Here is a 23,162-nt window from a genome sequence, read left to right on the forward strand (position 1 = left end):
AAACAGAAAATAGTTTTTTAATGACAGCAATCACAGTAATTAAATAATCAATAAATGCATCTAAAATCAGTAGCCATATTTCCTTCCCCAAAAACTAGACTCCCATTTAGGGCTAAAGAGGGCATGAGAAAATAAAAATCAAATCAGTCATACAGGCCTTTTGAAGATAAAGCTCACACTTACATCAATCTAGATATAAAAATACTTTGAAAGAAGTACAACCTAACCTACTGAACCAAATTTTAGAATGATAAAAACATTTGCACACCAGCTATCACTGTCAATCTGAAAACACGCTGAAAGTCACATCAGCTCCACAGTGTTTTAGACATAGCGTTGAAATTTGGCACAAGCACAAATCTACATTCATTAAAGAATATAAAATAACTGAAACTGTAGTATAGCGAGTGTTGAGTATAGTTATAAACAATCATTTTCAATAAATTGAAACGTCATGAAAAACAAACAAAGCCACCAAAAAATCAAAGAATAAATCAACATTTCAAGGTAAATTGAAAGAATGAACATTCATAAATCAGTTGAATACATAAGATACTTTAAAGGCTCAAATATGGTTTAATGTACCAGTGTTTTACAACCTGTCCCTGAAGACCCCCTTGCTGGTCAATAGGACCAGCAATGCCGTTGGCATTTTGTACTCTGGTGAGGCATCAGTAACCAGGAGGTAATTCCCAACAGGTCACTCCCCAACCCTGCCCCCTCTCATCTGTCCAAGGCCTCTGGTTCTGATTTGGGCAAAGACTGAGAAATACACAAACAGTGCTTTGTATTTTATTAGAGAAATCTTTCTAAATAATACTACATATACGCCACTACATATGATAAAATAGCCCACCAAGTGAGCAGAGGTGTAACATGTAGATTGTGGTTGCTTCACCCACTTTTATACCTCACAAGTAAGCAACATTTGTTAACAGTGTGGCTACTGACTAAGTAATTACTTTAATTTGGTGTTATTGATACATTTACTTTTTCCAAGCAATATAAAATGTTAAATAGGAGACTATTTGTGAAGCAAGCAAACTCTGGACAGATGGAGTGAGTGACAGGGTTCACCAGTGACACCTCTTCAGGTTTCAATGCAGAGTAACAAGTGCACAAACAGTGCTTGATATTTAATATTTAAAACATGATCAATATAACATGTATTAAAAACAACAAGTTAACCAACAAGCTATTCAAGGTAGGCAACAAGCTAACCAATCGACTTTTTGGACATCGAAAAAGTTAGTATTAAGAACTACAGTAGCATGGAGGCATTTCAAAGCGGTTTTCAATCATAACTGGTGCTGGTGTAGCTTGCCAGTCCGTATATGTGTGTTTTGTGTCCATAGTTTTTATACGTCCTCAGAGCCAGCTCGTTGCATATCAGTGTCATCTCCAGAGCTCAAATATTTTCTTTATAAAGTGACAACACTAAACCATCTCACAATGCCATGTAATGTATTAAAACATTTGATTGATAAAGAAACTGACAGCAAATTGTGACTAAACAGCACATTGGAATAGATTAGCAACATTAATGGCACATGGAATTATTATGTTGATACATGCACCCATATTACTCAGAAGCTCTGTCTTACTTATTTTTCAAAGTAATGAAGAACAAAGTATTATCATTGCAGATGCTGTAGTTCTTATAAAGTCGCTGAGTATGGAGACAAGCATATATTCATATATTCTCTATTAGTTTAAGACTTTGCTACTGTAAATCTGTTGGCAAACACAAGCAGAAAATCCAAATGCAAATTAGTCTTTCCTAGACTAAGCTTTTTTTCAGTCTTATCTGTTCTGCATGATTTCCAATGGTTCCTGCTTATCTATATGGTACCAGGCGTGTTGATTTTAATTATCACCCCCCCCCCCCAAAAAAAAATATATATATTAGAAAGTTACCAATCCTTTATAAAATGTGTCAGAAATGTATTTAATAAAATTAAATACAGTGTTTTGAATAAAATTGAGAGAAAATTAGTTTTTTCCAATCAGTTCAGATGTGACATAATTTAAATTCAAACAAAGATTTCTTGGCACATTGGTGTAGTACATGCTGGGTTCATTCTATGAATATTTGATATGCTAATAAAAGCAGGAGCCATAGCGTCATATGGATGTATAGTACCTTACAGGAAAAAATTAAACAAGTAGTTTTTTTTGTATATAAGACATTTGTGAGTTTGATACTGTCATCTTTGTTTGAAGTGTGAGTGTGAGTTTGTATTTATAAATTATGTGATTCCATGGGAAAAACCTACAAGGAAAGACCTACATGCCTAGATTTGTTTATCCACAATATGCTGCAGTCCTTCTTGAATGTAAAATTTCCACAGGAAAATTGTACAAAAATAGTATCCTGATATAGTGACCATACCAAGTTACACACTGCACCATTAAGGGATTTAGAGAAAGAGAAAAAGAGAGAAAGAATAGGATTGACAGTACTGTTTAGGCTGAAGTGAGACCAAGGGGATGATTGATAAACACAAAAACCGAGTGTTTTCCATCTGCTTGTCTGGGTTTGAAGAGAAGAGGTTGTGTCTGCTTGTCTGGGTTTGCAGTGGCACCTTATTGTGTTTTGCGTCTAGAAAAATATTACATATTTACTGATTCCAATACCCATTAGCTAAGCACTGGTCTGTCATGCACACATAATCTGACAAAAAATTGGGCCAAAAGATAAACAAGACAATCCCCAACATTAGAAATTTAAATCTCTCATAACTTGACAGTTGTTCTGCATAAAGTGACAACTCTTTAGTATTTAAAGCGTTTCTTTTGGCTTTGTTAGAAGCTCATTCTCAATCAAACTCCGAACACAGCTGGTTGAAGTGTCAAGCGTCTGTAGGAGACATCGTGGAACGCCACTATTTGTCCTCTGCTTCGACGTCCCAAAGAGTGAGTGTCAATCTAACGATCAATGTTGACATACACACACATACACACGCACACACTCTGGGTATACACACAAACACCTACATTCTGTCACTTAGCTGAACAACTTGATGAAGCAGCCCTGGCAGTAGGGCTTGTCATTCTGCTCCTTGAAGGTGCCCTTGTTGAGCTGCTTGAGGCAGAAGGCACAGACAAAGTGCTCCGGGTGGAACTTCTTAGCCATGGCGGTGATGCAGCGGCCGGTGATGGGCTTCTGACAGCCGGAGCAGAGCGAGCCTCTCTGCTCGTGGTAGTGGGCCTCGCAGTAGGGCTGGCCCTCGTGCTCAAAGAAGCTCCCGTTCACAAAGGGGCTGAAACACTCCTGGACAGATGAGAGGGAGAAAGTACACGTGGGGAAATTATAGTTGAGAAGTAGCATATGCACATTGACTGTCAAATTGTGAAGTAGCATAACAAATTTGACCATTTAACTGTTTATCTATTACTCTTTAATATTTTTTTTAATTTTAGACTCATTGTTTGTGACGACCCCTGAAGCCCTGAGTCTCCTCCTCTCCAGACCAACATCACATAGACCATTCCTTGACTTTGACCAAATACTGGCCAAACTATGCACTTCTGATCCTTGATATTCTGTACATCTTCTATATGCACTACACGTTATGTATTGCTTTGGATAACAGTGTTTGCCAAATTCATCAAATTTAAATATATTAAGTTTGAGACTTCCAGCGTCAACATTATCGTTTTGTGGCCAGCAGCACAAAAAGAAGTGAATAACAGGAGTAATGTGTTCCCTATTCACATTTTGACTCTAGCTAGTGCAGCTTGATTACCTCCCCACTACTACAGTACAGTAGCTCCTGGGCTCCTGAGTAGAACCCAAATACCTGCCTTAACATGCACCTGGTGTTCCGTGGAAAAGCAACAGGAATGTTAGATCAGGCTGGTTGATATTACAGTTGTCACTATACGCAGGTTCCGGAGGCTACAGGTGAGACAGTATTGTGAAGATGCACATGTTCCATCTGAATACCTCGAGGCAGCACTCTACCAGCAACTTAAAAAGATCAAAAAGACTGGATGTGTTTGGCCAAGTCTATGAGGATTCCAAATGAGAAGGGCGAGTGGTTCAATTCCAGCTCACCTACCTACACACTTACACTAACACACACACGCACACGCACACACACACACACACACACACGCACACTTACCCTGCAGACAAAGCACTCCGGATGCCAGAGGGAGTTGAGGGCTGATATGTAGTTCTCCAGGATGGCATGAGCACAGGCGCCACACTTGGGGGCAAACATGTTGAAGTAGTCCTTCTTGCAGAAGGCCTTCCCGTCTTTCTCATGGAAACCTGGGAGGGCCAGAGCAGCACCACACTGAGTTCTGCTTCCAAACCAAAACTGGATGTTTCCAAATCAATGCAAACCTCATGTTTAGTTTTGTTTGGACATATTTGTTCACACAAATCGTTTTAGGAGAAGTCAGGAATGTATAAGTGGTGTTGCACGGTCTATCCTGAAAGTGTTTTATCTAGTCAGAGTGTGGAGGCATCTTACCATCTGGACCAAAGAATTCTCCACACTGAGCACAGAAGAAGTGGTCTGGGTGCCAGGTCTTGTCCAACGCAGTAACAACTTTCTGCAACAGAGAAAAGTGTTTTATGAAAAAATTAGGACTGATTCTGTATCAGACAACACAAGTCTTTATGATGGGATGAACTACCATGTAATAACTTAGCAATACTTATAGTAACAATATTGTGCTTACATAGAAATGGCTATGCTAATTACAAGTTATTACACAAGTGAAATTTGGCATGGAGGAGGTTAGGCTTTCGAGATGTATTTGAATGTTAACATTGATCCTGTTTTAATAACGAAACCTTCACCTGCCCTTGTACAACATCCACATAGCCCTTACATCCTTTCCTCATACTGTGCCTTCTTAAGTCTGTCAGTTATACCACACTCAATAATGTTTAAATCGCAATGTCTATTGTGACGGCCCTCCCCTCTGCTTGAGCTTGCGACTGCAACCCAGGACTGGTGGGCGTGGGGCGTGGGGTTAGGTAGCTCGTCAGGGCTAAATGGACACACCTGGGCCCGGTGTGTCTCAGGCTTCAAGTTACCTGCTCCAGGAGTCGGTGGTCTCTGCCCTCCTGAGCTGACCGTCTTACTGAAGCGGACTTGTCTTTGCTTTACACGTTACAACACTCATGCTGCACATACACATCCATGCATGCTTACACACTGACACTCAATAACATGGGCTGATATGTTTGTAGTATGTTGGTTTAAACCCTATGTTTTGTAAATTAAATTACTTTTGTTAAAACCTTTAGTAGCGCCTATGTTTCCCTTTTGGTTGCAAACCTTGAGCCAGTTTGTAACACAATGTACCTACAATGTTTCACTCAAGGTATTGCTGTGTTGTTACATACATAGCAGTTTATGCAACCTTAATGTAGTATGTTGCCCTGTATCTTAAATGTTGCGATGTTTGTTGGATGGCCTACTTCCTGCCAGCATAAATGGGCTATCTTAATCACCCTATATACTGTATAGGAATTAATCAACATAAAAAAAATATTAAATTCACATTGTTTAGCTCTGCCAGCCATCCAAATCCAAATCAAAGCAGCAAGTCCTTGTTTTCTATCTGTTAACACTAGAGGGCAGCACTTGGCTGGAGAGAGGCACAGTACTGGGACTGTTGACTAAGGTTTTCCAGGACTTACAATGTTGCTGAATAGCTCCAGAAGTTAGCACAGATACTTTAATCTAACATGTTTTCAAACTGGCCGAAGCAATATGAGTTTGATTTCACAGCAAACATCAATGAATATTTAAGCAGATATTATTGATGATATATTGAATGAAACAAAATGCAACTAAGAGAAGAGCTAGGAAAGAAGAAAGTGGACCAATGAGATGGAACTTGTTTGGTTACAGTCAATCTAGTGTATATTTTCTGTATAGAGTGTGTGACTGTGTATAAAATACTAAGGTCTAGTGTGGGTCTGTTGAGAGTGTGTGACTGTGTATAAAATACTCACGTCTAGTATAGGTCCGTTACAGTAGTGGCAGCGCGGAGAGAACAGGTTGTGGTAGTCCTTCTCACAGTAAGGCTGGCCATCACGCTCAAAAAAGTTTCTGGAGCCGATCTCCTCCAGACAGTGGGTACAGACGAAGTGCTCCGGGTGCCATGTGCGCCCCATGGCTGTCACCACCTGGGGACAGGAGGCACAAGATTGATATACTGTAGAAGCAGACAAAGTACCATAGAAGGTATAAAGGTTTCAAGTCATCTGTTTGTACTAGAGTTGCATCCTCAGTCTGGCTTCAATACTTTTTTTCAAAATAGGGTATTTATTGATAAATTATATATTAATATAGCGGTTACTGAAATGCAAGAATGCAGGTGGTGTATTCTACAGAACCTCCCAGGGTGCTACTAAAGATGGGGCACCTGCAGCTCTGGAAGTTAACAGAGCGACTGGGATTGGTACAGGGGAAGAGCATGGACTCTTCTTGACTGAACCTCACAAACCAGAGAAGATCACATTATTAATTCTTCAGACTGTCAATGACTCGGGACACAATCTATCTAATGCACCCAAGCTATCCAGTTGATATAAACTGGTCAGTACATTCAGAGGACACCTATAAGAGATGTGGTATGGTTAAGTGGGTCAGCTGTTGTCTGTGTTGAATGCATAGTTATGTACTCCAGTTGTAATGATGTTAGTTGTTTTCCTCCACTGTTTGATCACCTGTCCAACAATGGGCTTCTTGCAGGCCCCACACAGGCCTTTGGCCACGGTCTGAACCCCCAGGCGGTTGAGGTCTGACTGCAGGCTGCCCAGCATGTTGTCCAGCTTGTTGTTCTGCTTGGGGTGGGCTTTAGGAGACTCTTTCTCCTGTGCCATGATCTGGGGAAAATGAAACAATCCACAGTAGGTCAACAAGTCCAAAATATTTTTGACTTGACACACACAGAGTGCACAAACGAATACAGAGGCCATGTTGCCAGGAGGTTAAGCTGACCATTAGATGTAGCTTCTTAACTGCAGGAGAACATTCTGACCATTGTTGGGTCTGCAACATATTCATATGTCTTACTCTTACCTTCCACAAGGATATCTGTGTAACTAAGAACAGAATCTAAACTAGTTTACTAAGTTTGGGAGGGAAAAAAATCTAATTACATCGTTAATGAGTGTTTCTGATGATTACATGTGAACTCTCTGTAGACAGAGCAGTAATGAGTGTTTCTGATGATTACATGTGAACTCTCTGTAGGCAGAGCAGTAATTCTACTTGGAGCCGTTTCCCCAGGGGCAGACGTGGCACAGAAACAGCTCCTCTCATGAGCCACAACAAAAGAGCTCATGGAATGCAGTGACTAGAATGAACATGTTTCAAGTCATCCCAGATGAAAACATTCAGTAAAGATGAACCTTATCAACAACCCTTTAAGACCAACCACTGATGCCTGTGTTCAACTACGGGGGCACAACACTTCTCAAATGATGAGGTCATTGGAGCTCCCTGACCCAGTCACATACCAGAGGGGGAAAATAGCCTCTGTGTGGAACATGGATCCTTTGACACACACACACACACACACGCATACAGTATAAACCTGCACACACACACACTCACACACACCCACACCCCCATATGAATACTTTAATGAAAACATTCACACACAGTAAGAACTCATGCCAGTCAAAGAAAAAGATGGTGAAATATTGACCTTTCACCTAGAAAGGTCTGATTTGTTTGTATACAGGCCTCCCTAGATGTTTAAACCAAGCAATACCTGCTAGTTTTTTTTGCTTTACTTGCCACATTTCCTTTGGCCTGATCAGTAGAATACCAAAACTAGGGAAGGGGGACTGGTGTCTCCTGACAAAACAGTGACATTTTTTATTGTCGGGGTTAAACATAAATAATACACTGTGGGATCCTGTTACACCTTATAAGACACATACCTTGGCACCAACAGCCTTCATCCTAAAAAAAACCCTTGTCATTTTGACAGAATAGATTTTACACAAAGCTTTAAAGAGCTCCCAGTCTGCAGATCCTGCTGCCCTGTAGCATGACCAGAGACCATGGCCTAAAATAGACCTGCCTACAACACTGCCTACACTGGATCTGGATCCAGGTCTCACATCATATATGTACCAAATACAAACTTAAAATTCTGCTTTAAACAAGACACAAAATGAGCCAGGAAATGAAAAGAAGTTTAGCAATAGAGAGAGAGAGAGAGAGATAGAGTGAGTGAGTGAGAGATAGAGAGAGGAAGGGAGAAATTGACAAAAAGGAAGACAGATGAGTAGGGAGAGATCGACAGACGTTATCCATGCCTGCATCGGAGGGAAGATGGGTTCATACTCTGTCTGACATCCCACAGATACATAAACCTTGGGGGGTGGGGGCGGAGTGACCGGCTTGGGTGGGGGACTGGGAGAGGATGGAGGCAGAGCCTGAACTGGGGGAGGGCTTGGCTCCCTGGGGGGTGGGGAGGGCTCTCGAGGGGGCGGGGTGGGAGTAGGGGTAGGGCATGGCGGCTCCACAGGAGGTGGGGTGGGGGTGCATGGGGGCGGAGGAGTCGGGGGGGGCAGGGGCAACTGCTTGGGGGCCGGTGGGGGTTGCTGCGTGGGGAGGACTTTTCTGGAGGGGACAGGCGAGGTGGGAGGAATGATGATCTGAGGAGTGAAGAACAAAAAGTACAAAAAAAGAGAGAAACATGAAGGAAGAATTAGACTGAAGAGAAAGAAACACTTAGAAAGTGCACTACCAAGTCTCAGCTGTTGCCACTAAACACAATGATAAATAGTTACATAAATAGTTTATGTAAAAAAACCTTTTCCTCAGATTAATGTTTAATGTGGACTACACAAGGGCTATACTCACAATCGAACATAAATATAATCAGCATTTATAAATAATTGGAAGCCATTTCCCTTGATCAGTTTCTGGTTCTAGAACATAATAAGTCCAGTAGACTGTATTGAAACACCCCAGTAATTCCAGTATTAAAACACTGCTGCCAATGCCTCACATCCTTCTACCTTATCCACGGCTGGTAAGGCACCCCCTTCCCGAGTACGCTGGGGATTGGACATGACGACGACTCCCTCTGTGAGCCAATCATCTGGCTGCTTACGTCGGCGTTCCGTGTGCCCGATCCCAAGCTTTCCCTGCAGCTCCTCAATGAGTCTGTCCTGAGAGTTGCTGTTGTGGAAGATGACAGGTCCCAGTTTGCGGCGTAGCTGTCCGTCCCGGAACATGGGATGAACGTTGGGAGTCTCTTTAGTGCGCCGGATAACCGATTTGAGCTACAGAGCAGAGGCCACAGGTGAGAGGGGCAGAAAGGCCACATGATGTTATGTCTTGCTTTAAAAGTGCGTTTGACTGGGAAGCGGAATCCTATAGGCCGCAGTGCAGGCTCTTTGACAAAGGAAAACCGCAGTCCATTCAATTCAGGTCATTCCATTCTCTAGCAGTCCATTTGGGATCTAACCTGCTGGGTTGCTGTGGATGTACTGGTACCTCTGGAACTCTCACTCCTAGATGTCATCCATCACAGAAAGCAGGGCAAGCCAAGATTTTGTGTCTGTTGTTCTTATGAGTCACTGCTTTTCTCTGGATTTTAAAGAGCATGCATCAGATTTACTGCCTACAGCCAAACAAACATAGTTCCAAAACTTGTCTCACCTTGTCAAGAATTAATTATAAAAAAATAGTTTTGGATGACAATTAGGACCACGCTGCTGGAATTGTGAAATAGGCAAGCCAGGGCCAGAAGATGATTCACCAAACTATGCACACACTTCCAGGAGCAAGTGAGGGCACCCAAATGCATTCAACATCCAACTAATTTAAATTCCAATGTTGGTCCCAATAGCGGTCCTCAAAGCCATTTCTATGTTGCCCCCAACGTGCAACAGAACTTCATGCATCACACCTCAAACAGAAACATGGCTGCATGATCAAGATGCTTTGAAGATTGTCTGCACATTTTCCAGGAGTACGCATTTGACATGTTGTTCTCTCAAAATAAGAGCCAATGTTAAACTAAACTCTGTTAATGCTTTACTTTGATAGTCGGAGTAAAGACTGAATTTGCCATTTCAACATGGCCTAATAAAGGGAACATCCATATTGTGGCTTGAAGCCGTCCAACTATCGCGCTAGCTTATTTCGAGAGAGCATGAGCGAGAGAGACAGGAGCCACATCCTACTTGTCCTGATGTTGACAACCTCTCCACAGCGGAGGGCTGTAGGAGGGGCACATCCAGAGTGCCATCAGGGGTCCCAGGGCAGGTAGAGGGGTTGGCCAAGGAGTCATCCATCCAGCTTGCCTCTGTGAGGGGGGTCAAAGTTCCCTCTCGTCCAGACAGGGGTGTGCTTTGGCCAGGGTAAATCCCTCCTTGTTCCTCCCTCCAAGTCCTCCCCTCCTCTCCTTTATCAGGCTTCTGCTTGTCCTTTGCACGCTCCCCCGATCCCTCTGGTTTAGTGTGGAGGGCCAGTAGTTTATCAAGGGCATCCTCCAATAAAGGCTCACAGCATGGTAGAGTTATCCCTAGATCTTGAACTGAGTGATGCTCTGAAACATCTGCATATGCTACTGACGATGGGGCACCTGCAGCTCTGGAAGCTGATAGAACAATTGGTATTGGCACAGGGGAAGAGCATGGACTCTTCTTGGATGCAATTGAGACTGGACTCGGGTTCGCAGTAACTGTTTCAGGACTATGGCTCTGAGCAACTAAAATTGGACTGAGACTACGGGCAACTGGACTGGGGATCTTGGTGACTGGTACTGGACTGGAGGTTTTGTGGTCTGCTACTGGACTGGGAGTCTTGGCGACTGGTACAGGACTGGGAGTCTTGGTGACTGGTACAGGACTGGGAATCTTTGTGACTGGTACAGGACTGGGAGTCTTGGTGACTGGTACAAGGTAGCAGGTTTTGTGGTCTGCTAGTGGACTGGGTTCTTCAGAGGCTACCTGTAGCTCCTGTGCTTCCAGTGTGACAGGTCCTGAGGTGCTGGAGAGCACAGTGAAGGTTTCTGTATGAGAGGTCAGCACAGTTACGCTGCTCACACCAGACTCTGTACTCTTTCCCGTTATCTTCGTGTGGATCTGGGAAGACAGGGGGCTCCTGGATGAAGCCGTCAGAGGTTCTGAGGTTGAGACAGATGAATGAGAGGAGCAGGCCTCTTCATCTATGTGTAGTTCTAGAGGGAGAGAGGCGCTGGGAGAGGTGGTGATGACAGAGGGCAGGGGTAAATCAAGGGATGGGGCGCAGGCTCCTGGGACTGCAGGTGAATCATTCAACAAGAGGGGCTCTGGAACTGGATCAGGCTGGGCTTCCATACTGATAGACAACTGAGACCCTGACTGGATGACAGACGTCGCATAAACAGAAAACAAGTACGGAAAAACAGTAAGGAGGAGAAGAAGGAGAAGATGAAAAAAGGGGTCTGGAAAAAGGAAGTTGATAAATTGGCAGAACATTATAACGAGAATAGAATAATAGACCACTATGTCCTAAATGAAGCATAAAAAGCAATACCGGCACAATAAAGAAAACAAGGCGTTATGAAGTACCATGTAATATTACGGGCCTCATCACCCGCCTTCTAAGAAGCTGTCTCTGAAACACTCACGTTGCTCTGGACCTTAAAGTCAGACAGCGAGGCCATGAGCTCGTCGAGTTCCCGTGTGGCAGATGAGGCGGACATCCGTGCCTGATGCTGCCCTGACGTCTCATGTTCATCCATCAGCGGCTCTGTCACCACAAAAGCTGTGGGCCTGGGGAGGGAACGGGACTCGTTAAGGATCACAGCTCTTCCTCATCCAGAACATTTCTTTAGCCCTTGATATTAGGGGTGGGAATCACCAGGTACCATTCGATTTGATAACGATTCAGAGGGCTACAATTTGATTATGAAACGATTACTCATACTTCAACAACAACAATCAATACATGATTTATCTTTCTCACTGTGTGACTACTTTTACCTCCTCTAACTCCGGGTGGCAATGTGAAATGTGGTTTCTCATATTTTTTGCCCATTGTATTTATATACTGTAAATATATATATATATGATAATAGTTTACGTTAAATGCCTAACTAAGTGTAAACTGTAGCTGGTGCTTTAATAAGAGCTAGCTAGCTAACCATTACAACGGTGGCTACGTTTGAGCCATGATCAGGCTCACTCCCCCACTGAATTCACTATGTGCACACATTACTTCCGCATATTGCATAAGCCAGGTCAACAACTTCTGGTTGCTAGCAGTTACGATGCTGCCCTTCAAGCAAGAGGAAAAGGGGTTCAAATTGTAGCCAAAGTTTCACGCTACATCGACAAGTACGTAGGTAAAGTTTATCTTAACTCACACAGTAAGGGTATCGAACGAATTTGATCAGTAAAATTAGCTAGGATAGCTAGTTAACAATTTTTTGCGACATTATAATGTACTCAATTATATGATCGTCAGATTAAAAAGAATTCTGTAGGGGTAATGTCTTTGTCAGTTTCTAACTAAAATATGGAAACGGGAGAGATCTCCCATCTGTGAGGGCGACCTGTTATAGTTTATGAAAAAAAGCGAGAAGCCACACTATCTGAGTGTGGGGTTAAGACAGAAACAGCTAAGGGTTAACAACTAGTTCTGGTTATTAAAAGTCACATTTCTAACTTCCCCGGAAGTTCTACACCTGGCCTATTTTCTTTCCCAAAAATATGTATCACGGTTGTGTGCATATAGACAATTGCAAACCAGACATGTAACAAACGTATAAATTGATGTCTGACTGCACAGAATAACAACATGAGTCCAGAGTAATCTTTAAAGATTTGTTGACACGTCCTGGTCATGGGTCACGTCTGGCTCCGCCCCTGCTATAGGGCCTACATACAAGATTGACGCCACAAATCATAGCGCACACTAGACACAGGGCTCTTAAATCTCACGCATTCACCATGAGACACATGTATGAATGGGATTAGCATTTACTTTTTAATAGCTATAGCTGGCAACGTAAGTTTGATAGCTAGGAACGGATGACAGCACACAGGAAGAGTGGAGATACAGCATATCAACAAGATGCTGGAGTGGTTGTGGCTCAATGACAGGGTGGAAAAATTGGTGTGCAATGTTCTTTCTAGGCGGCTTGTTCGCCTGACTCGCATGTAGCTCGGAACGTAAGCATGGAGCACTTTTACCTCCGGCACTTTCACAATCCAACTGTTTCAGCCAAAAGGCACGTACAATATTTTTACATGCAATTAGAATGACGACAATGTAGTTCTCTGTCATTATTGAGTTTTCTGCATCAATATATAATTGTTAAAGAATGAATTGTAATGCATCAAATTATAACTTTTCTCCCCCACCCCAACATAATATAGGCAAACCCAATGTGACGCTTTACATTAAGGTTACAGTGAAAAAAATTGTAAGTACATAGGAATGGCTATGTAATTAAATTGTGTTGTGTTGTCTCGGTTAAGTTGAAAGGTGTAAGACGGTACATTATGGGGGAGGGATGTAAGGGGTAAGTGAATGTTGTAAAGGGGCAATTGAAGGTTATGCTACCAAAACAAGATAAATGTAAACATCAACTCACCCCTGAAAGCCCAACCTCCCCCATTCAAGTGTAAAACTAGTACCGCTAAACTGTAATTCACGGTAACTATGCAGCCGTTGATATGTAAATACAATGTTGTTACCATAGGTATTGCTATGTAGTTACATGGTAGTTAATGTAACCTTAATGAAAAGTGTTACCAAAAATGTGACATACTCCATTGAAAAGAGCAGTTGAGGGCCAACTCATTTCTCAAATTTTACAGATTGTGAAAGTGCAGATTGTAAACTTAAAATGATGTGTCATACATTGAAATCTGATAACAGTTGAAGAAGATACGCGTTTCTGAATGTTGATAAACCTGGATGGCTCTAGCCCAGATATTCGGCTTCAAAGATTTTAGACCTTTTCAGGTTTAAGAGAGGTGAGATTGTTTTTTGTTAATCATTAGAAGTGTTGAGCGCCAGATATTTCACCGCAGTGAAGAAAAGAAAAAGCAAACAATATTCAATTTCAATTCCAGGATCCTGCTTTCTTGACTTATCCTAAATGTGTGTTTTAACACCCAGCATTTTTGTTCTGACTACATTGCACTGTACCTGGCCTGATTATGGTTCAAGTTATGTATTAACTTGTTGGTGCAAATCGCATTTTTCCGAAAACAGCCTGAAAGATGTATTCGCGGTTTACAAGGGCAAAACAATGACAGTAAAAAGAAAATGAAAACTGTAATAAAACAGAATAATTTTGGGGGGACTTCTAGCGGACAATACGGAATGCCGACAAGAGCCCCCTTTTCATTGGAGCGCGTCACAAATGTTTATGTGCACACAATTATATTTGGTTAAAACATTCCTTACTTAGCGGACACAGAACATTCTAGTTCATCTAGGAGGCTGTCCACACTGGGGCGCACATCCTGAACCACCTTGACAGGTCCAATTCTCCTGGGCTTCTCTATTGTGGGGTGAGGCACCTTTTCTGGAGGTGAAACCCCGTTCCTCTGCACATAGCTGGTGGTGCTGCTGGAGGGCAGGGGTGGAGCAGTCTCCTCTACAACAACAGGGAAATACAAAATTTCCAAAAGATACCAATGCAAAACACAACCAAAACAGGGGAGGGATGACTGTGTCTGGTGCTGTATGGTGGAGGACTGTCTGAGACCATGAACAGTGTTAATAGGAAAAGTAGATGGCTGCTGTTGAGCTACTTAACAGTAGGCTGTCACAGCTGTCAATTACTGCCTTTTTGATAAACAATTTAGAAATACAATATTAAAATATACCATAACTTGGTATATTTCCTTAAATACACACAGCCCAAACAGCTCCTATCCACGTTATTGGAATGATCCATCTTGTCAGACATGCATGACTGAGTGTGGCGGGAAGGAGAGAGGCTAAAGGAACTTGCAGAGTCAAAGTGAGGGGAAACATTTCCTGGTGCCTAATTAGGGTGCTGTCAGTGGTGTTAAGAGCTAGTGATGTGCTGTACCTTCTGTGGGGAAGGAAGGGGAGACATGCTGGACAGCATTGAGCTCCAGAAGCAGGCGGTCCAGTTCAGACAGGTTGTTGCCCAAGGAGGAGCTCATGTCTGAAGCCATTACGTTGGTGCTCTTCGGCTTGTTTAGGAAACTGCCAGAAGGATAACAATGTTTATGGCGAGCTTAAGATATGGATCGCTATGCATTTGTCAAGAAGATTTGAGTGTTGTTTAAATTTACAGACTCACACAAAGATTACTGACATTGAGATCTTACAACTTTTTCCGTCATTTAATATCGACTGAATGTGTCATTGAAGTTGTTTTAAATGAAGAAAATTAGATCCTGATAGCTCTGTGCTCTTTTCATAACTGTGTCAGAAATACAAATTATTAGAGATTTGGGGATTTTAGGACAGAAAAAATCATAAATCATAAATGCAGGGATCAATATTAGGAACAAGGCAATACCTGTAGATGTGATCCTCTTCAGTCTGCTGGGGAGGGGGGCTGCTGGATAAGGCACTTTTCTGGGCAAAGTTCAAGGACAGCGGAGAAGAAACAAACTTCATCATTTGTAAGTGTGGGGCATGAGTACTGAAGAAGTTGTGATAGAACAAGATGGACAAATGCCTGCTTTTGTTCGGTGGAGTGGAATGTTATGATTTTATCTATTGCAAACTGCAGCTGCAATATGCTTTATTGGTGGTTAAAAAGTCAAAGACGCAAAGACAATGCAATCATCAAAAAATATCAATTCAAATGTCTATTGAATTACCTGATCAACAATGTAAAAAGTACATTTATGTTTTTCTGCCTATGAGAATCATGCAGCAGATATTGAGTATTTAAAGAGCCTGTCACCACTAGCTAAGGATGCTTAATTTCTCCACAGCAAATACAATGAGGTAATTTAGCATCCGATGCTATACCAGCTCTGTATTTACTTTGAAACAGATAACAAGAACCAACATAGACAAACTACACCCTGCACACTCAAGTGAGATATGTCCAGTTATGCAGCAACATGGAAACATGTTCAAACGACAAAAAACTTCTCACTTGACTCATCAGATGGAGAACTGAGCCTGTGGCTCCTGCTATAACATCACATTTGACTCTGAACTTCCCAGAGACGTTGAGGAGACATAAACATCCCCTGTGTCTGTGTGATGGTTGAGTAACTCCAAAACTCTGGAAAACCTCCAATAAGGAGACATTGCTTCACTTTTTGGGGATTTATTGTAAGATGAGTCAACTCAAAAACATGCACTGTTGTGTTTATTTCTGGGGCGGTGTTTTGAATACCAGTTAATCCAATGTTGAAAAATGAGCGATATGTTTACGTTCATCACTTTTTGACATAATGTGGATGTAGGCCTATTTTTTTTGTCTTGAGGGGAATGGTTAAAGGGCATCTTTTTTCCCCTTTTACCATGTTGTAAATGTGTATGGTGGTGTGTACGGGTGCATACATGGTGCCGGTACCTGTGAGGAGCAGTGAAGTGTGTCCAAGACCGTTCCGTTCAGGCTCTCGTCTGAGAGAGACACTGCAGGGGGAGGGGAGAGGAGCACCTGGGGGGCGTGTCCTCCTGTGGGGTAGGAGTAGGGGGTCTCGTCTGGGAGAAATACGGGCCGCTTGGAGATGTGGGAGGTGGTAGACTCCAAGTCTGCCAGTAAAGCATCTACACACATATAGGACACAGAATACCAAAGTGAACCTTAACTGTAGCCACATAGAGAGCATAATCAATCCACTTCATCATGATCCACACAGAACTTAACACTAGCAAGACAAAGCTTTTACTTTAATGACAGTTTGAAGTTGAAAAGGTTGAAAGTATATTCCATAGGTTGTCATGGGTATTCTAGAAAGGCAAGTGTTGTGTTAAATCCTGGTTAATTATTTGCAGAAAGTAGGTGTGGGGATTTCCTTGTTTGCAGATGGTAACAGGTTCAGGAGCAGAGTTGAATCATGCACTGTCATCGCCACTCCTACAGTTACTTATTAACGTTGTACTGCTCTGAATTTGAAACTTGCCTATGTAAATTGTCAGAAAGTGATATACAAGCATACAAGGTGTCAACCTTCCGCTTAGCGACTGCCTGCTCAATTAAGCCTGTTATAGTTTACTGCCCAGGCCAACAAAGCCATGCACAGGATACGTACTGAAATGTAGCAAACTGCTCTCTGATCCGGCGCCTTGCCCTGATATCGACCTGCTTCATTAAGTCTTTCCTATGCTGCTCTGGAGCTACCGTTTGAGGTTACACCCATTAAAAGCCTCATAAAAGCCATGTTAAATTTCTACCAAACTGCAAATGTGTTAAGCATGAACCTAAACCATGAGACATGATACAGTTATGGCACACTGTACAACACTCATACAGATATTAAATAGCTATCAATCTAAACAACTTTTAGCACTAGACTTGGTAGACAGTCACCTCTGTCTCAATAAAAATTTTAAGTCAACTGCAAACTGCTAAAACACGAAGAAAATCCGACAGAGGCAATGAAACTACCGGGATATCCAGATCCTCCCATCCCAGGAAAGAGACAGGGTGTGAAACCTACCTGGGACGAGAGAGAGACAGAAAGAGAGAGACTACTAGAGAGAGAGGACGGCAGGGGAAGAGAGACACCCAAATAGACCAGCCAGACTGGAACCGCTCGCCTGAACTGTTCCGGCAGCAGAGGGTAACAAGAGACTGAGAACGGAGGGGTTAGGACGGAAGGGTCATCTTCGTGACGACTGCTAAAGTTTACCCCCCCAAAAAACACACACACACACCCTACACCTGATATGCAGTTTCAGTCCTGTGGTGTCTACTCACGCAAACGACAGATGAGGAGAAAAGGGTCTACTAAGTGAGCGTTGGTATTCAGAGCTTGAAGTCTCCTGCAGGAAGCCACAGGTTGCGAAAGAGGGGTGAAGAAAACAAGCACTTATCACAGGGGTGTGAGAGTAGCGTTCAGAAAAGGCGTGATTCGTCTGTCTGTTTGTGTGCTGGCTTCAGCCATGATCAAATCCAACCCATTTCCTCAGGGACCATTTTGTTGCATAGTCTCTAGTCTCTGTGGTGGTGTAGTATTATAGAGTATATCATTTTTGTGGGTATTTTAGAATTTATATTTAACTCATCATAAACATGATTTTATGCCAGTGTTATTTAATACAACACTGTTACAGTGCTTGGACAACACAGCGTGGAGAACTGGGCAACCTGTTGCTTAGCAGGAGTTGGAGCTAGCATCGTTAGCATGCTTAGACACATTCCACTGGGCTTGGATGGATACAGTATAGCTAGTTTACCCGACCACATCCAGGGCTCTCTCATTTGGTCACTCTCCTTGTCCAGTACAGGTAGTATGTTACTGTCTTGGAGACAGGTGTCATTCTGTGGTGTGACCCTCTCTTCACTGATTCATTTGTGCACTCGTAATAGGCTGATTTTGTTTTTGTTTATATATACTTTTCAAGCAGCTTTCGGCAAAGCTGAACTTACATTGTGTATCAAAGTCAAACAAGCTCAGACTCAGCCAAACCCACCCTGATTAATTTGGCTAGTATGTAGTGTATGCTTAAGAGCTGAATGAACACACCATAAGGCATGGGTGTAGACTGTGTGGACAGTTTCTATACCTACAGGCTACTGTAGGCTAAATATGCACAACTGTATGGATTTGACAACAGACGATCAGGGTAAGTTGTGTTGTTCAGATTGTTGTCTTGAACTACACAGAATGCAGTTGAAACCACACTCTAGTAATCGAGTAAATTGTAACCTGTTATCTTATTTCCTTGAAAGTATTGTTCACAACTTTGACATTTATGTTGGAACATGAACTAGACCGGAACTAAGAACAAACCTGAAAACTATTTCAACCATTACCACATGCTGTAGATAAATAATCATAGATCCGATCTTACTGTAGCTGTAAGATAGGCTAACTGAGTGCAATGATGGACTTTATATAAGCCAAGCCATCAAACTAACTAATAATCCAAATTGTTCTCTTGAGAAATGTGTCTCCAACATGATCCTCCAGCAAACAGCAGGAGGGGAGAGACATGAGACTGGGGGGTGGTGCAGACCTCCCAGCTAAAATAAGAAACCTAAAGCCCTAAATCTAACACCACTCCCCCTCCACCCATCTATCCTGCACAGCTTAATGTGTTTGTGTCATGTTCACCACCAAACTGCAGGATCAGCGACCATAAAAGTTCTAGTTGCTCTCATGCTCATGTCACAAAAAACCTGGGACAACATCTAGGAAACTTATGGAAAGATATGTAATATCCAAATACATTGTTTATGTCATTTTCAAATGATGGTGTAAGTGTGAAAACTAAAAGATGTAAATGACTGAGATATTCAGGGAGCGAGCGAGCAAGAGAGAAGAGAGAGCTCAGGGAATGAGAGACAGCCAGAAAGTATAGACACTGTAGTACACTGTATACTAAGCAATCCTGCTTGGTTGCAAAAACATGGTTGGTATTATTGAGGAGACTCTCTTCCTTTTCTAATGATGCATGCAGTCAGCAACAAAGACTTCATGAACAAGATGAGATTCAGATGGAGAGACAGACACAGGGACAGTTTTGGGTAGTAGGGTCATCAAAAGGAAATAGAGAAATTACACGTTTACATTGCAGGGAGTCAGGTGGCTGAGCGGTTAGGGAATCGGGCTAGTATTCAGAAGGTTGCCGGACCGATTCCCCACCGTGCAAAATTACGTTGTGTCCTTGGGCAGGGCACTTCACCCTACTTGCCTCTGGGAATGTCCCTGTACTTACTGTAAGTCGCTTTGGATAAGAGTGTCTGCTAAGTGACTAAATGTAAATGTATTCAGACCCCTTACCTTTTTCCACATGTCGTTGCATTGTAGACTTTGTAGGTTTAAATGCAAATTATTAAATAGTTTTGCATCAATGTACACACAATATCTCATTCTGGTGAATTGAAAACATGTTTTGACACAGTGAAGCTTGTGAAATATTTAGCCAAACTTACATAGCACTTAACAATGATGTAGTGTGACACAGTGCTTCTCAAAGAACCACTATTTTGAATTAATTTTATAATGTTTCTTAATAATGCTTCTTAGTTCCACAGTTTTTGAACATTGTATAAGTTGCTCTTGATAAGAGCGTCGGATAAATGAACTTAGGTGCTTTCTCATTAAGTCATTTTAAGATAAATGACGTAATGTGTCTAGACTCCTTTAGGATGGTCAAAGGAAACTACAGTCGAGTGTCTGAATACTTATGTAAATAAGATCTGTTTATTATCTGTAATAAATGTGATTTATTTTAATATTATTATTTTGGGGCATGGTATGCAGACTAATGTCAAACATTTGAGTCTGTAACACAACAAAATGTGGAAAAGTGAGAAGTCTGAAGGCACTAAATACTGTTGAGTCCGTGTTGTTCTGAGAAGAGGAGCAGAGAGCAGGGAGCCACTGGTAGCGTCAGGTTCCACCTGATTGGTCAGGATTGGGTCACTATGAGTGTGACAGAGAAGGGGGGGTTGGGGCGTTGAATAGGACGCCCAATTCCGATCCCTATGGGGACTGATCACTACTGATCCCTATGGGGACTGATCACTGTATCGTGTTTTTCAGGATGGACATAGTTTGATTGACATTGATTAGTAAGAAATATACACTTGCAGGACACGCAAATGATATTTTTTTGAGAGGATATAAATGAAAATGTGTTTAATAACTGCATGTCCCTTCAATCCTCTCTTGTAAGCCCTTTTGTCTTCATCCCTTCATCGTCTTATCTGATGGGCAGAAAGATGAGCTAAATTCCTGACATGCCTGCGCCTGCCCACTTCCAAAAAACATCACCGACATGGAGCAAGTGAAGAAGAAGAGAAAGATTGGGGGAAGAGACAATGACAGATACAGGGAGGGAAGAGAGGTTAAACAAGATAGATACTTACAATTTATAAACAGCAGGGTGAAAATAAAGTGTAGGAGAAGCAAGAACTGGCTTTACTAAGACAAAAAAGCCATGAAAATAATACAATAGACACACCCATTGAGTCAGTGGTGAGCAGCAGATGGTTTGTGTAGGTTTTTTTCTAAATGATGAATTGTGAGTGCTTCAGTGGTTACAGATGTTCACTTACAGCATTCACAGATGCCTCATCACCACTACAAACCAGTAGCACAGTGTCACACAACCCCCACAAAACGGAATTTATTCAGCTGAAGGTAAGGTAGAATGGGTTGGCAAAAGTGTAAGATAATTCTATGACATTTCTTGAAAAAAATACCTTTTAAGCACTTCTCTGGACTTAAGGCAAAGTAAAACAACCTTATGTGACCTCATGATATGATCAGAATATTCTGGAATCTGTTCCACCATTGACACAAGAAAAATATTTTCCATGCAAATGATCACACCTCAGCCACCTCCTCTTGAAGCAAGGTTTGAAGCTTACATTTTCTCACACATCTTTCAGTAACCCTTTTGCACCAGCGATTTCCTAGTTTTACAATTCACTTTACAGTTCTTGAGATACTCCAAGTTGAAGTTTCTTATCATTGGTCGATGACAGCATTTTCTCTGAAAATATTAAAATGCATCTTACTTGAACTGCTAGCCTACCTGTTCCAATTTAACAATTTCTTTATATGCACCTCTTTGAAAGTACAGTAAATAAGTGTTTTACCTCTGTAAAATATATGGGTTTCGTCCCACAAATTGCATGTTGACAGATTGAGGCTTGAGGCAAACTGAACACATGCATGCATGATGCAACTAACTGCTTATCTGGATTTAAGTTCACTGTTCAGTTTTCCACCACAAGCACAACCCTAAATATATGAATATAACCTAGCATATTGTACATAACTTGAGGAGATCTGGATAGTATACTCACTATTAATGCAAATTTGTCAAAATTATCACTGCTGTAGACAAACCTGAATTCAAGATGTGGCTATCCACACCAGGATGTTTTGGCTTCAGTAGTCACGTTCATTTTATAAAGGAAGGGGGCAGTGGGCAGGGTCTTGTGACTGTCTCCATCTCCAGCATGACCTCTTGGTACTCACTAGTAAAGGGGCGGGCTAGAATCAAGTATTCCACATTAGAGTCAAATGAGGTTAGCCCGCCTAAATTGCTCCCTGTGCTCTCCATCTCAAGCAATGTTCGGTCCTGGGTTCTGATTGGATGTGTTTCTAGGGGTAGTAAGAGTCACAGGGTATGGAACAAGCCTGTATTTGTGTGTCTTCACCAGGGCAACAAGATAGGAGGCAGGATAGGGGTCAGCCAAGGGCGCCTGGACAGTTTTCTGATGGGCCAAGTCATCCCTACTGGAAAACAATGCAGCTGTTTGATGCCAAAGAGAGAGCGAGTGTGAGGGAGAGAGAGAGAGATAGAGGGAGAGAGACAGAGAGAGAGAGGGATAGAGAGAGGGAGAGAGAGAGGGAGAGAGAAAGAGAGATAGAGAGAGGGAGAGAGAGAGAGAGAGAGAGAGAGAGAGAGAGAGAGAGAGAGAGAGAGAGAGAGAGTGTGAGGGGTTGGTGCAGGAGATACAGTCATAGGGAATCATGTTCTGATGAACATAGTTAATCCACTCAAGAGTGAAATATGCTATCATATGGTTGCGTGTGTGTATAGAAATGTAAAACGTTGTCCAGTAGAGGAGTCAAGTACGGTACTAGTCATCAAGGCAACTTACGAGTATTAAGCTGTAGACTAATGCCTACAGTATTCTTAGATGCCCCTCCAGAGGGGAGACATGACAGCAATGACAAAAACCGTGTCTTGAACCCTATCCAACCTGGTCTACCCCTCTGTTTTCATCTTGACGCATCTTCCAATGCTTATGGATCAATGAGCTGTGCTCGGGCGATTTCCAGAATAACAATGTAATATAATATTGTATTAGTTTAGCAGACAATTTTATCCAAAGCGACGTTTAAGGGGATTGATCTGTAGTGAAACGCTCTGCCACTGAGCTGTACCCATTCCCAGCTGTATGCAGGGTTAAGCACCTCTCCTGTAATGGACTGAAGAGACAGACTGTTGTAGTGTCGGGATCCATCTTGCTAGGCATGGTCTTGTGTTATACACTTCAATGTCCCTCCCTCAAGATAATGTCTC

General features: G+C 42.2%; 4 protein-coding genes across 5 annotated transcripts in view; 2 read left to right on the forward strand and 2 right to left on the reverse strand.

Moving 5' to 3' along the window:
- LOC124471292 (NACHT, LRR and PYD domains-containing protein 12-like) overlaps positions 1-23,162 on the forward strand; it is a 1,476,309-nt gene that overhangs the window by 206,033 nt on the left and 1,247,114 nt on the right. The window lies entirely within an intron of this gene.
- Positions 1-23,162, reverse strand: part of LOC124471327 (paxillin-like) — a 24,918-nt gene continuing 1,756 nt past the window's right edge. The window contains exons 1-11 of one of the 2 annotated variants that reach the window (XM_047025802.1): positions 17,869-17,971; positions 16,519-16,715; positions 15,502-15,560; positions 15,043-15,182; positions 14,409-14,601; positions 11,617-11,761; positions 6,701-6,859; positions 5,984-6,157; positions 4,485-4,566; positions 4,131-4,279; positions 1-3,274 (exon numbers count right to left, since the gene is read on the reverse strand). In XM_047025802.1, the coding sequence (XP_046881758.1) occupies positions 3,008-3,274; positions 4,131-4,279; positions 4,485-4,566; positions 5,984-6,157; positions 6,701-6,859; positions 11,617-11,761; positions 14,409-14,601; positions 15,043-15,151 (1,278 nt within the window). In that variant the 5' untranslated portion in view covers positions 15,152-15,182; positions 15,502-15,560; positions 16,519-16,715; positions 17,869-17,971 and the 3' untranslated portion in view covers positions 1-3,007. Of the gene's footprint in view, positions 3,275-4,130; positions 4,280-4,484; positions 4,567-5,983; positions 6,158-6,700; positions 6,860-11,616; positions 11,762-14,408; positions 14,602-15,042; positions 15,183-15,501; positions 15,561-16,518; positions 16,716-17,868; positions 17,972-23,162 lie in introns of those variants that run through there. The other variant, XM_047025801.1, reaches the window with a different exon arrangement.
- On the reverse strand, positions 8,510-11,610 carry LOC124471326 (mucin-5AC-like). Its single transcript, XM_047025800.1, has 2 exons — positions 10,187-11,610; positions 8,510-9,280 (listed from the first exon to the last, which is right to left on the reverse strand). Exons 1-2 carry the CDS (start codon positions 11,462-11,464, stop codon positions 8,978-8,980), a joined length of 1,581 nt encoding a protein of 526 aa, XP_046881756.1. The 5' UTR covers positions 11,465-11,610; the 3' UTR covers positions 8,510-8,977.
- Positions 20,262-23,162, forward strand: part of LOC124471329 (coiled-coil domain-containing protein 63-like) — an 11,342-nt gene continuing 8,441 nt past the window's right edge. The window contains exon 1 of the mRNA XM_047025805.1: positions 20,262-21,262. The gene's annotated coding sequence lies outside the window, so the exon portion shown is untranslated. The remainder of the gene's footprint in view (positions 21,263-23,162) is intronic.

This window comes from Hypomesus transpacificus, chromosome 9 (genome assembly GCF_021917145.1).
Source record: "Hypomesus transpacificus isolate Combined female chromosome 9, fHypTra1, whole genome shotgun sequence".
Classification (NCBI taxonomy): domain Eukaryota; kingdom Metazoa; phylum Chordata; class Actinopteri; order Osmeriformes; family Osmeridae; genus Hypomesus; species Hypomesus transpacificus.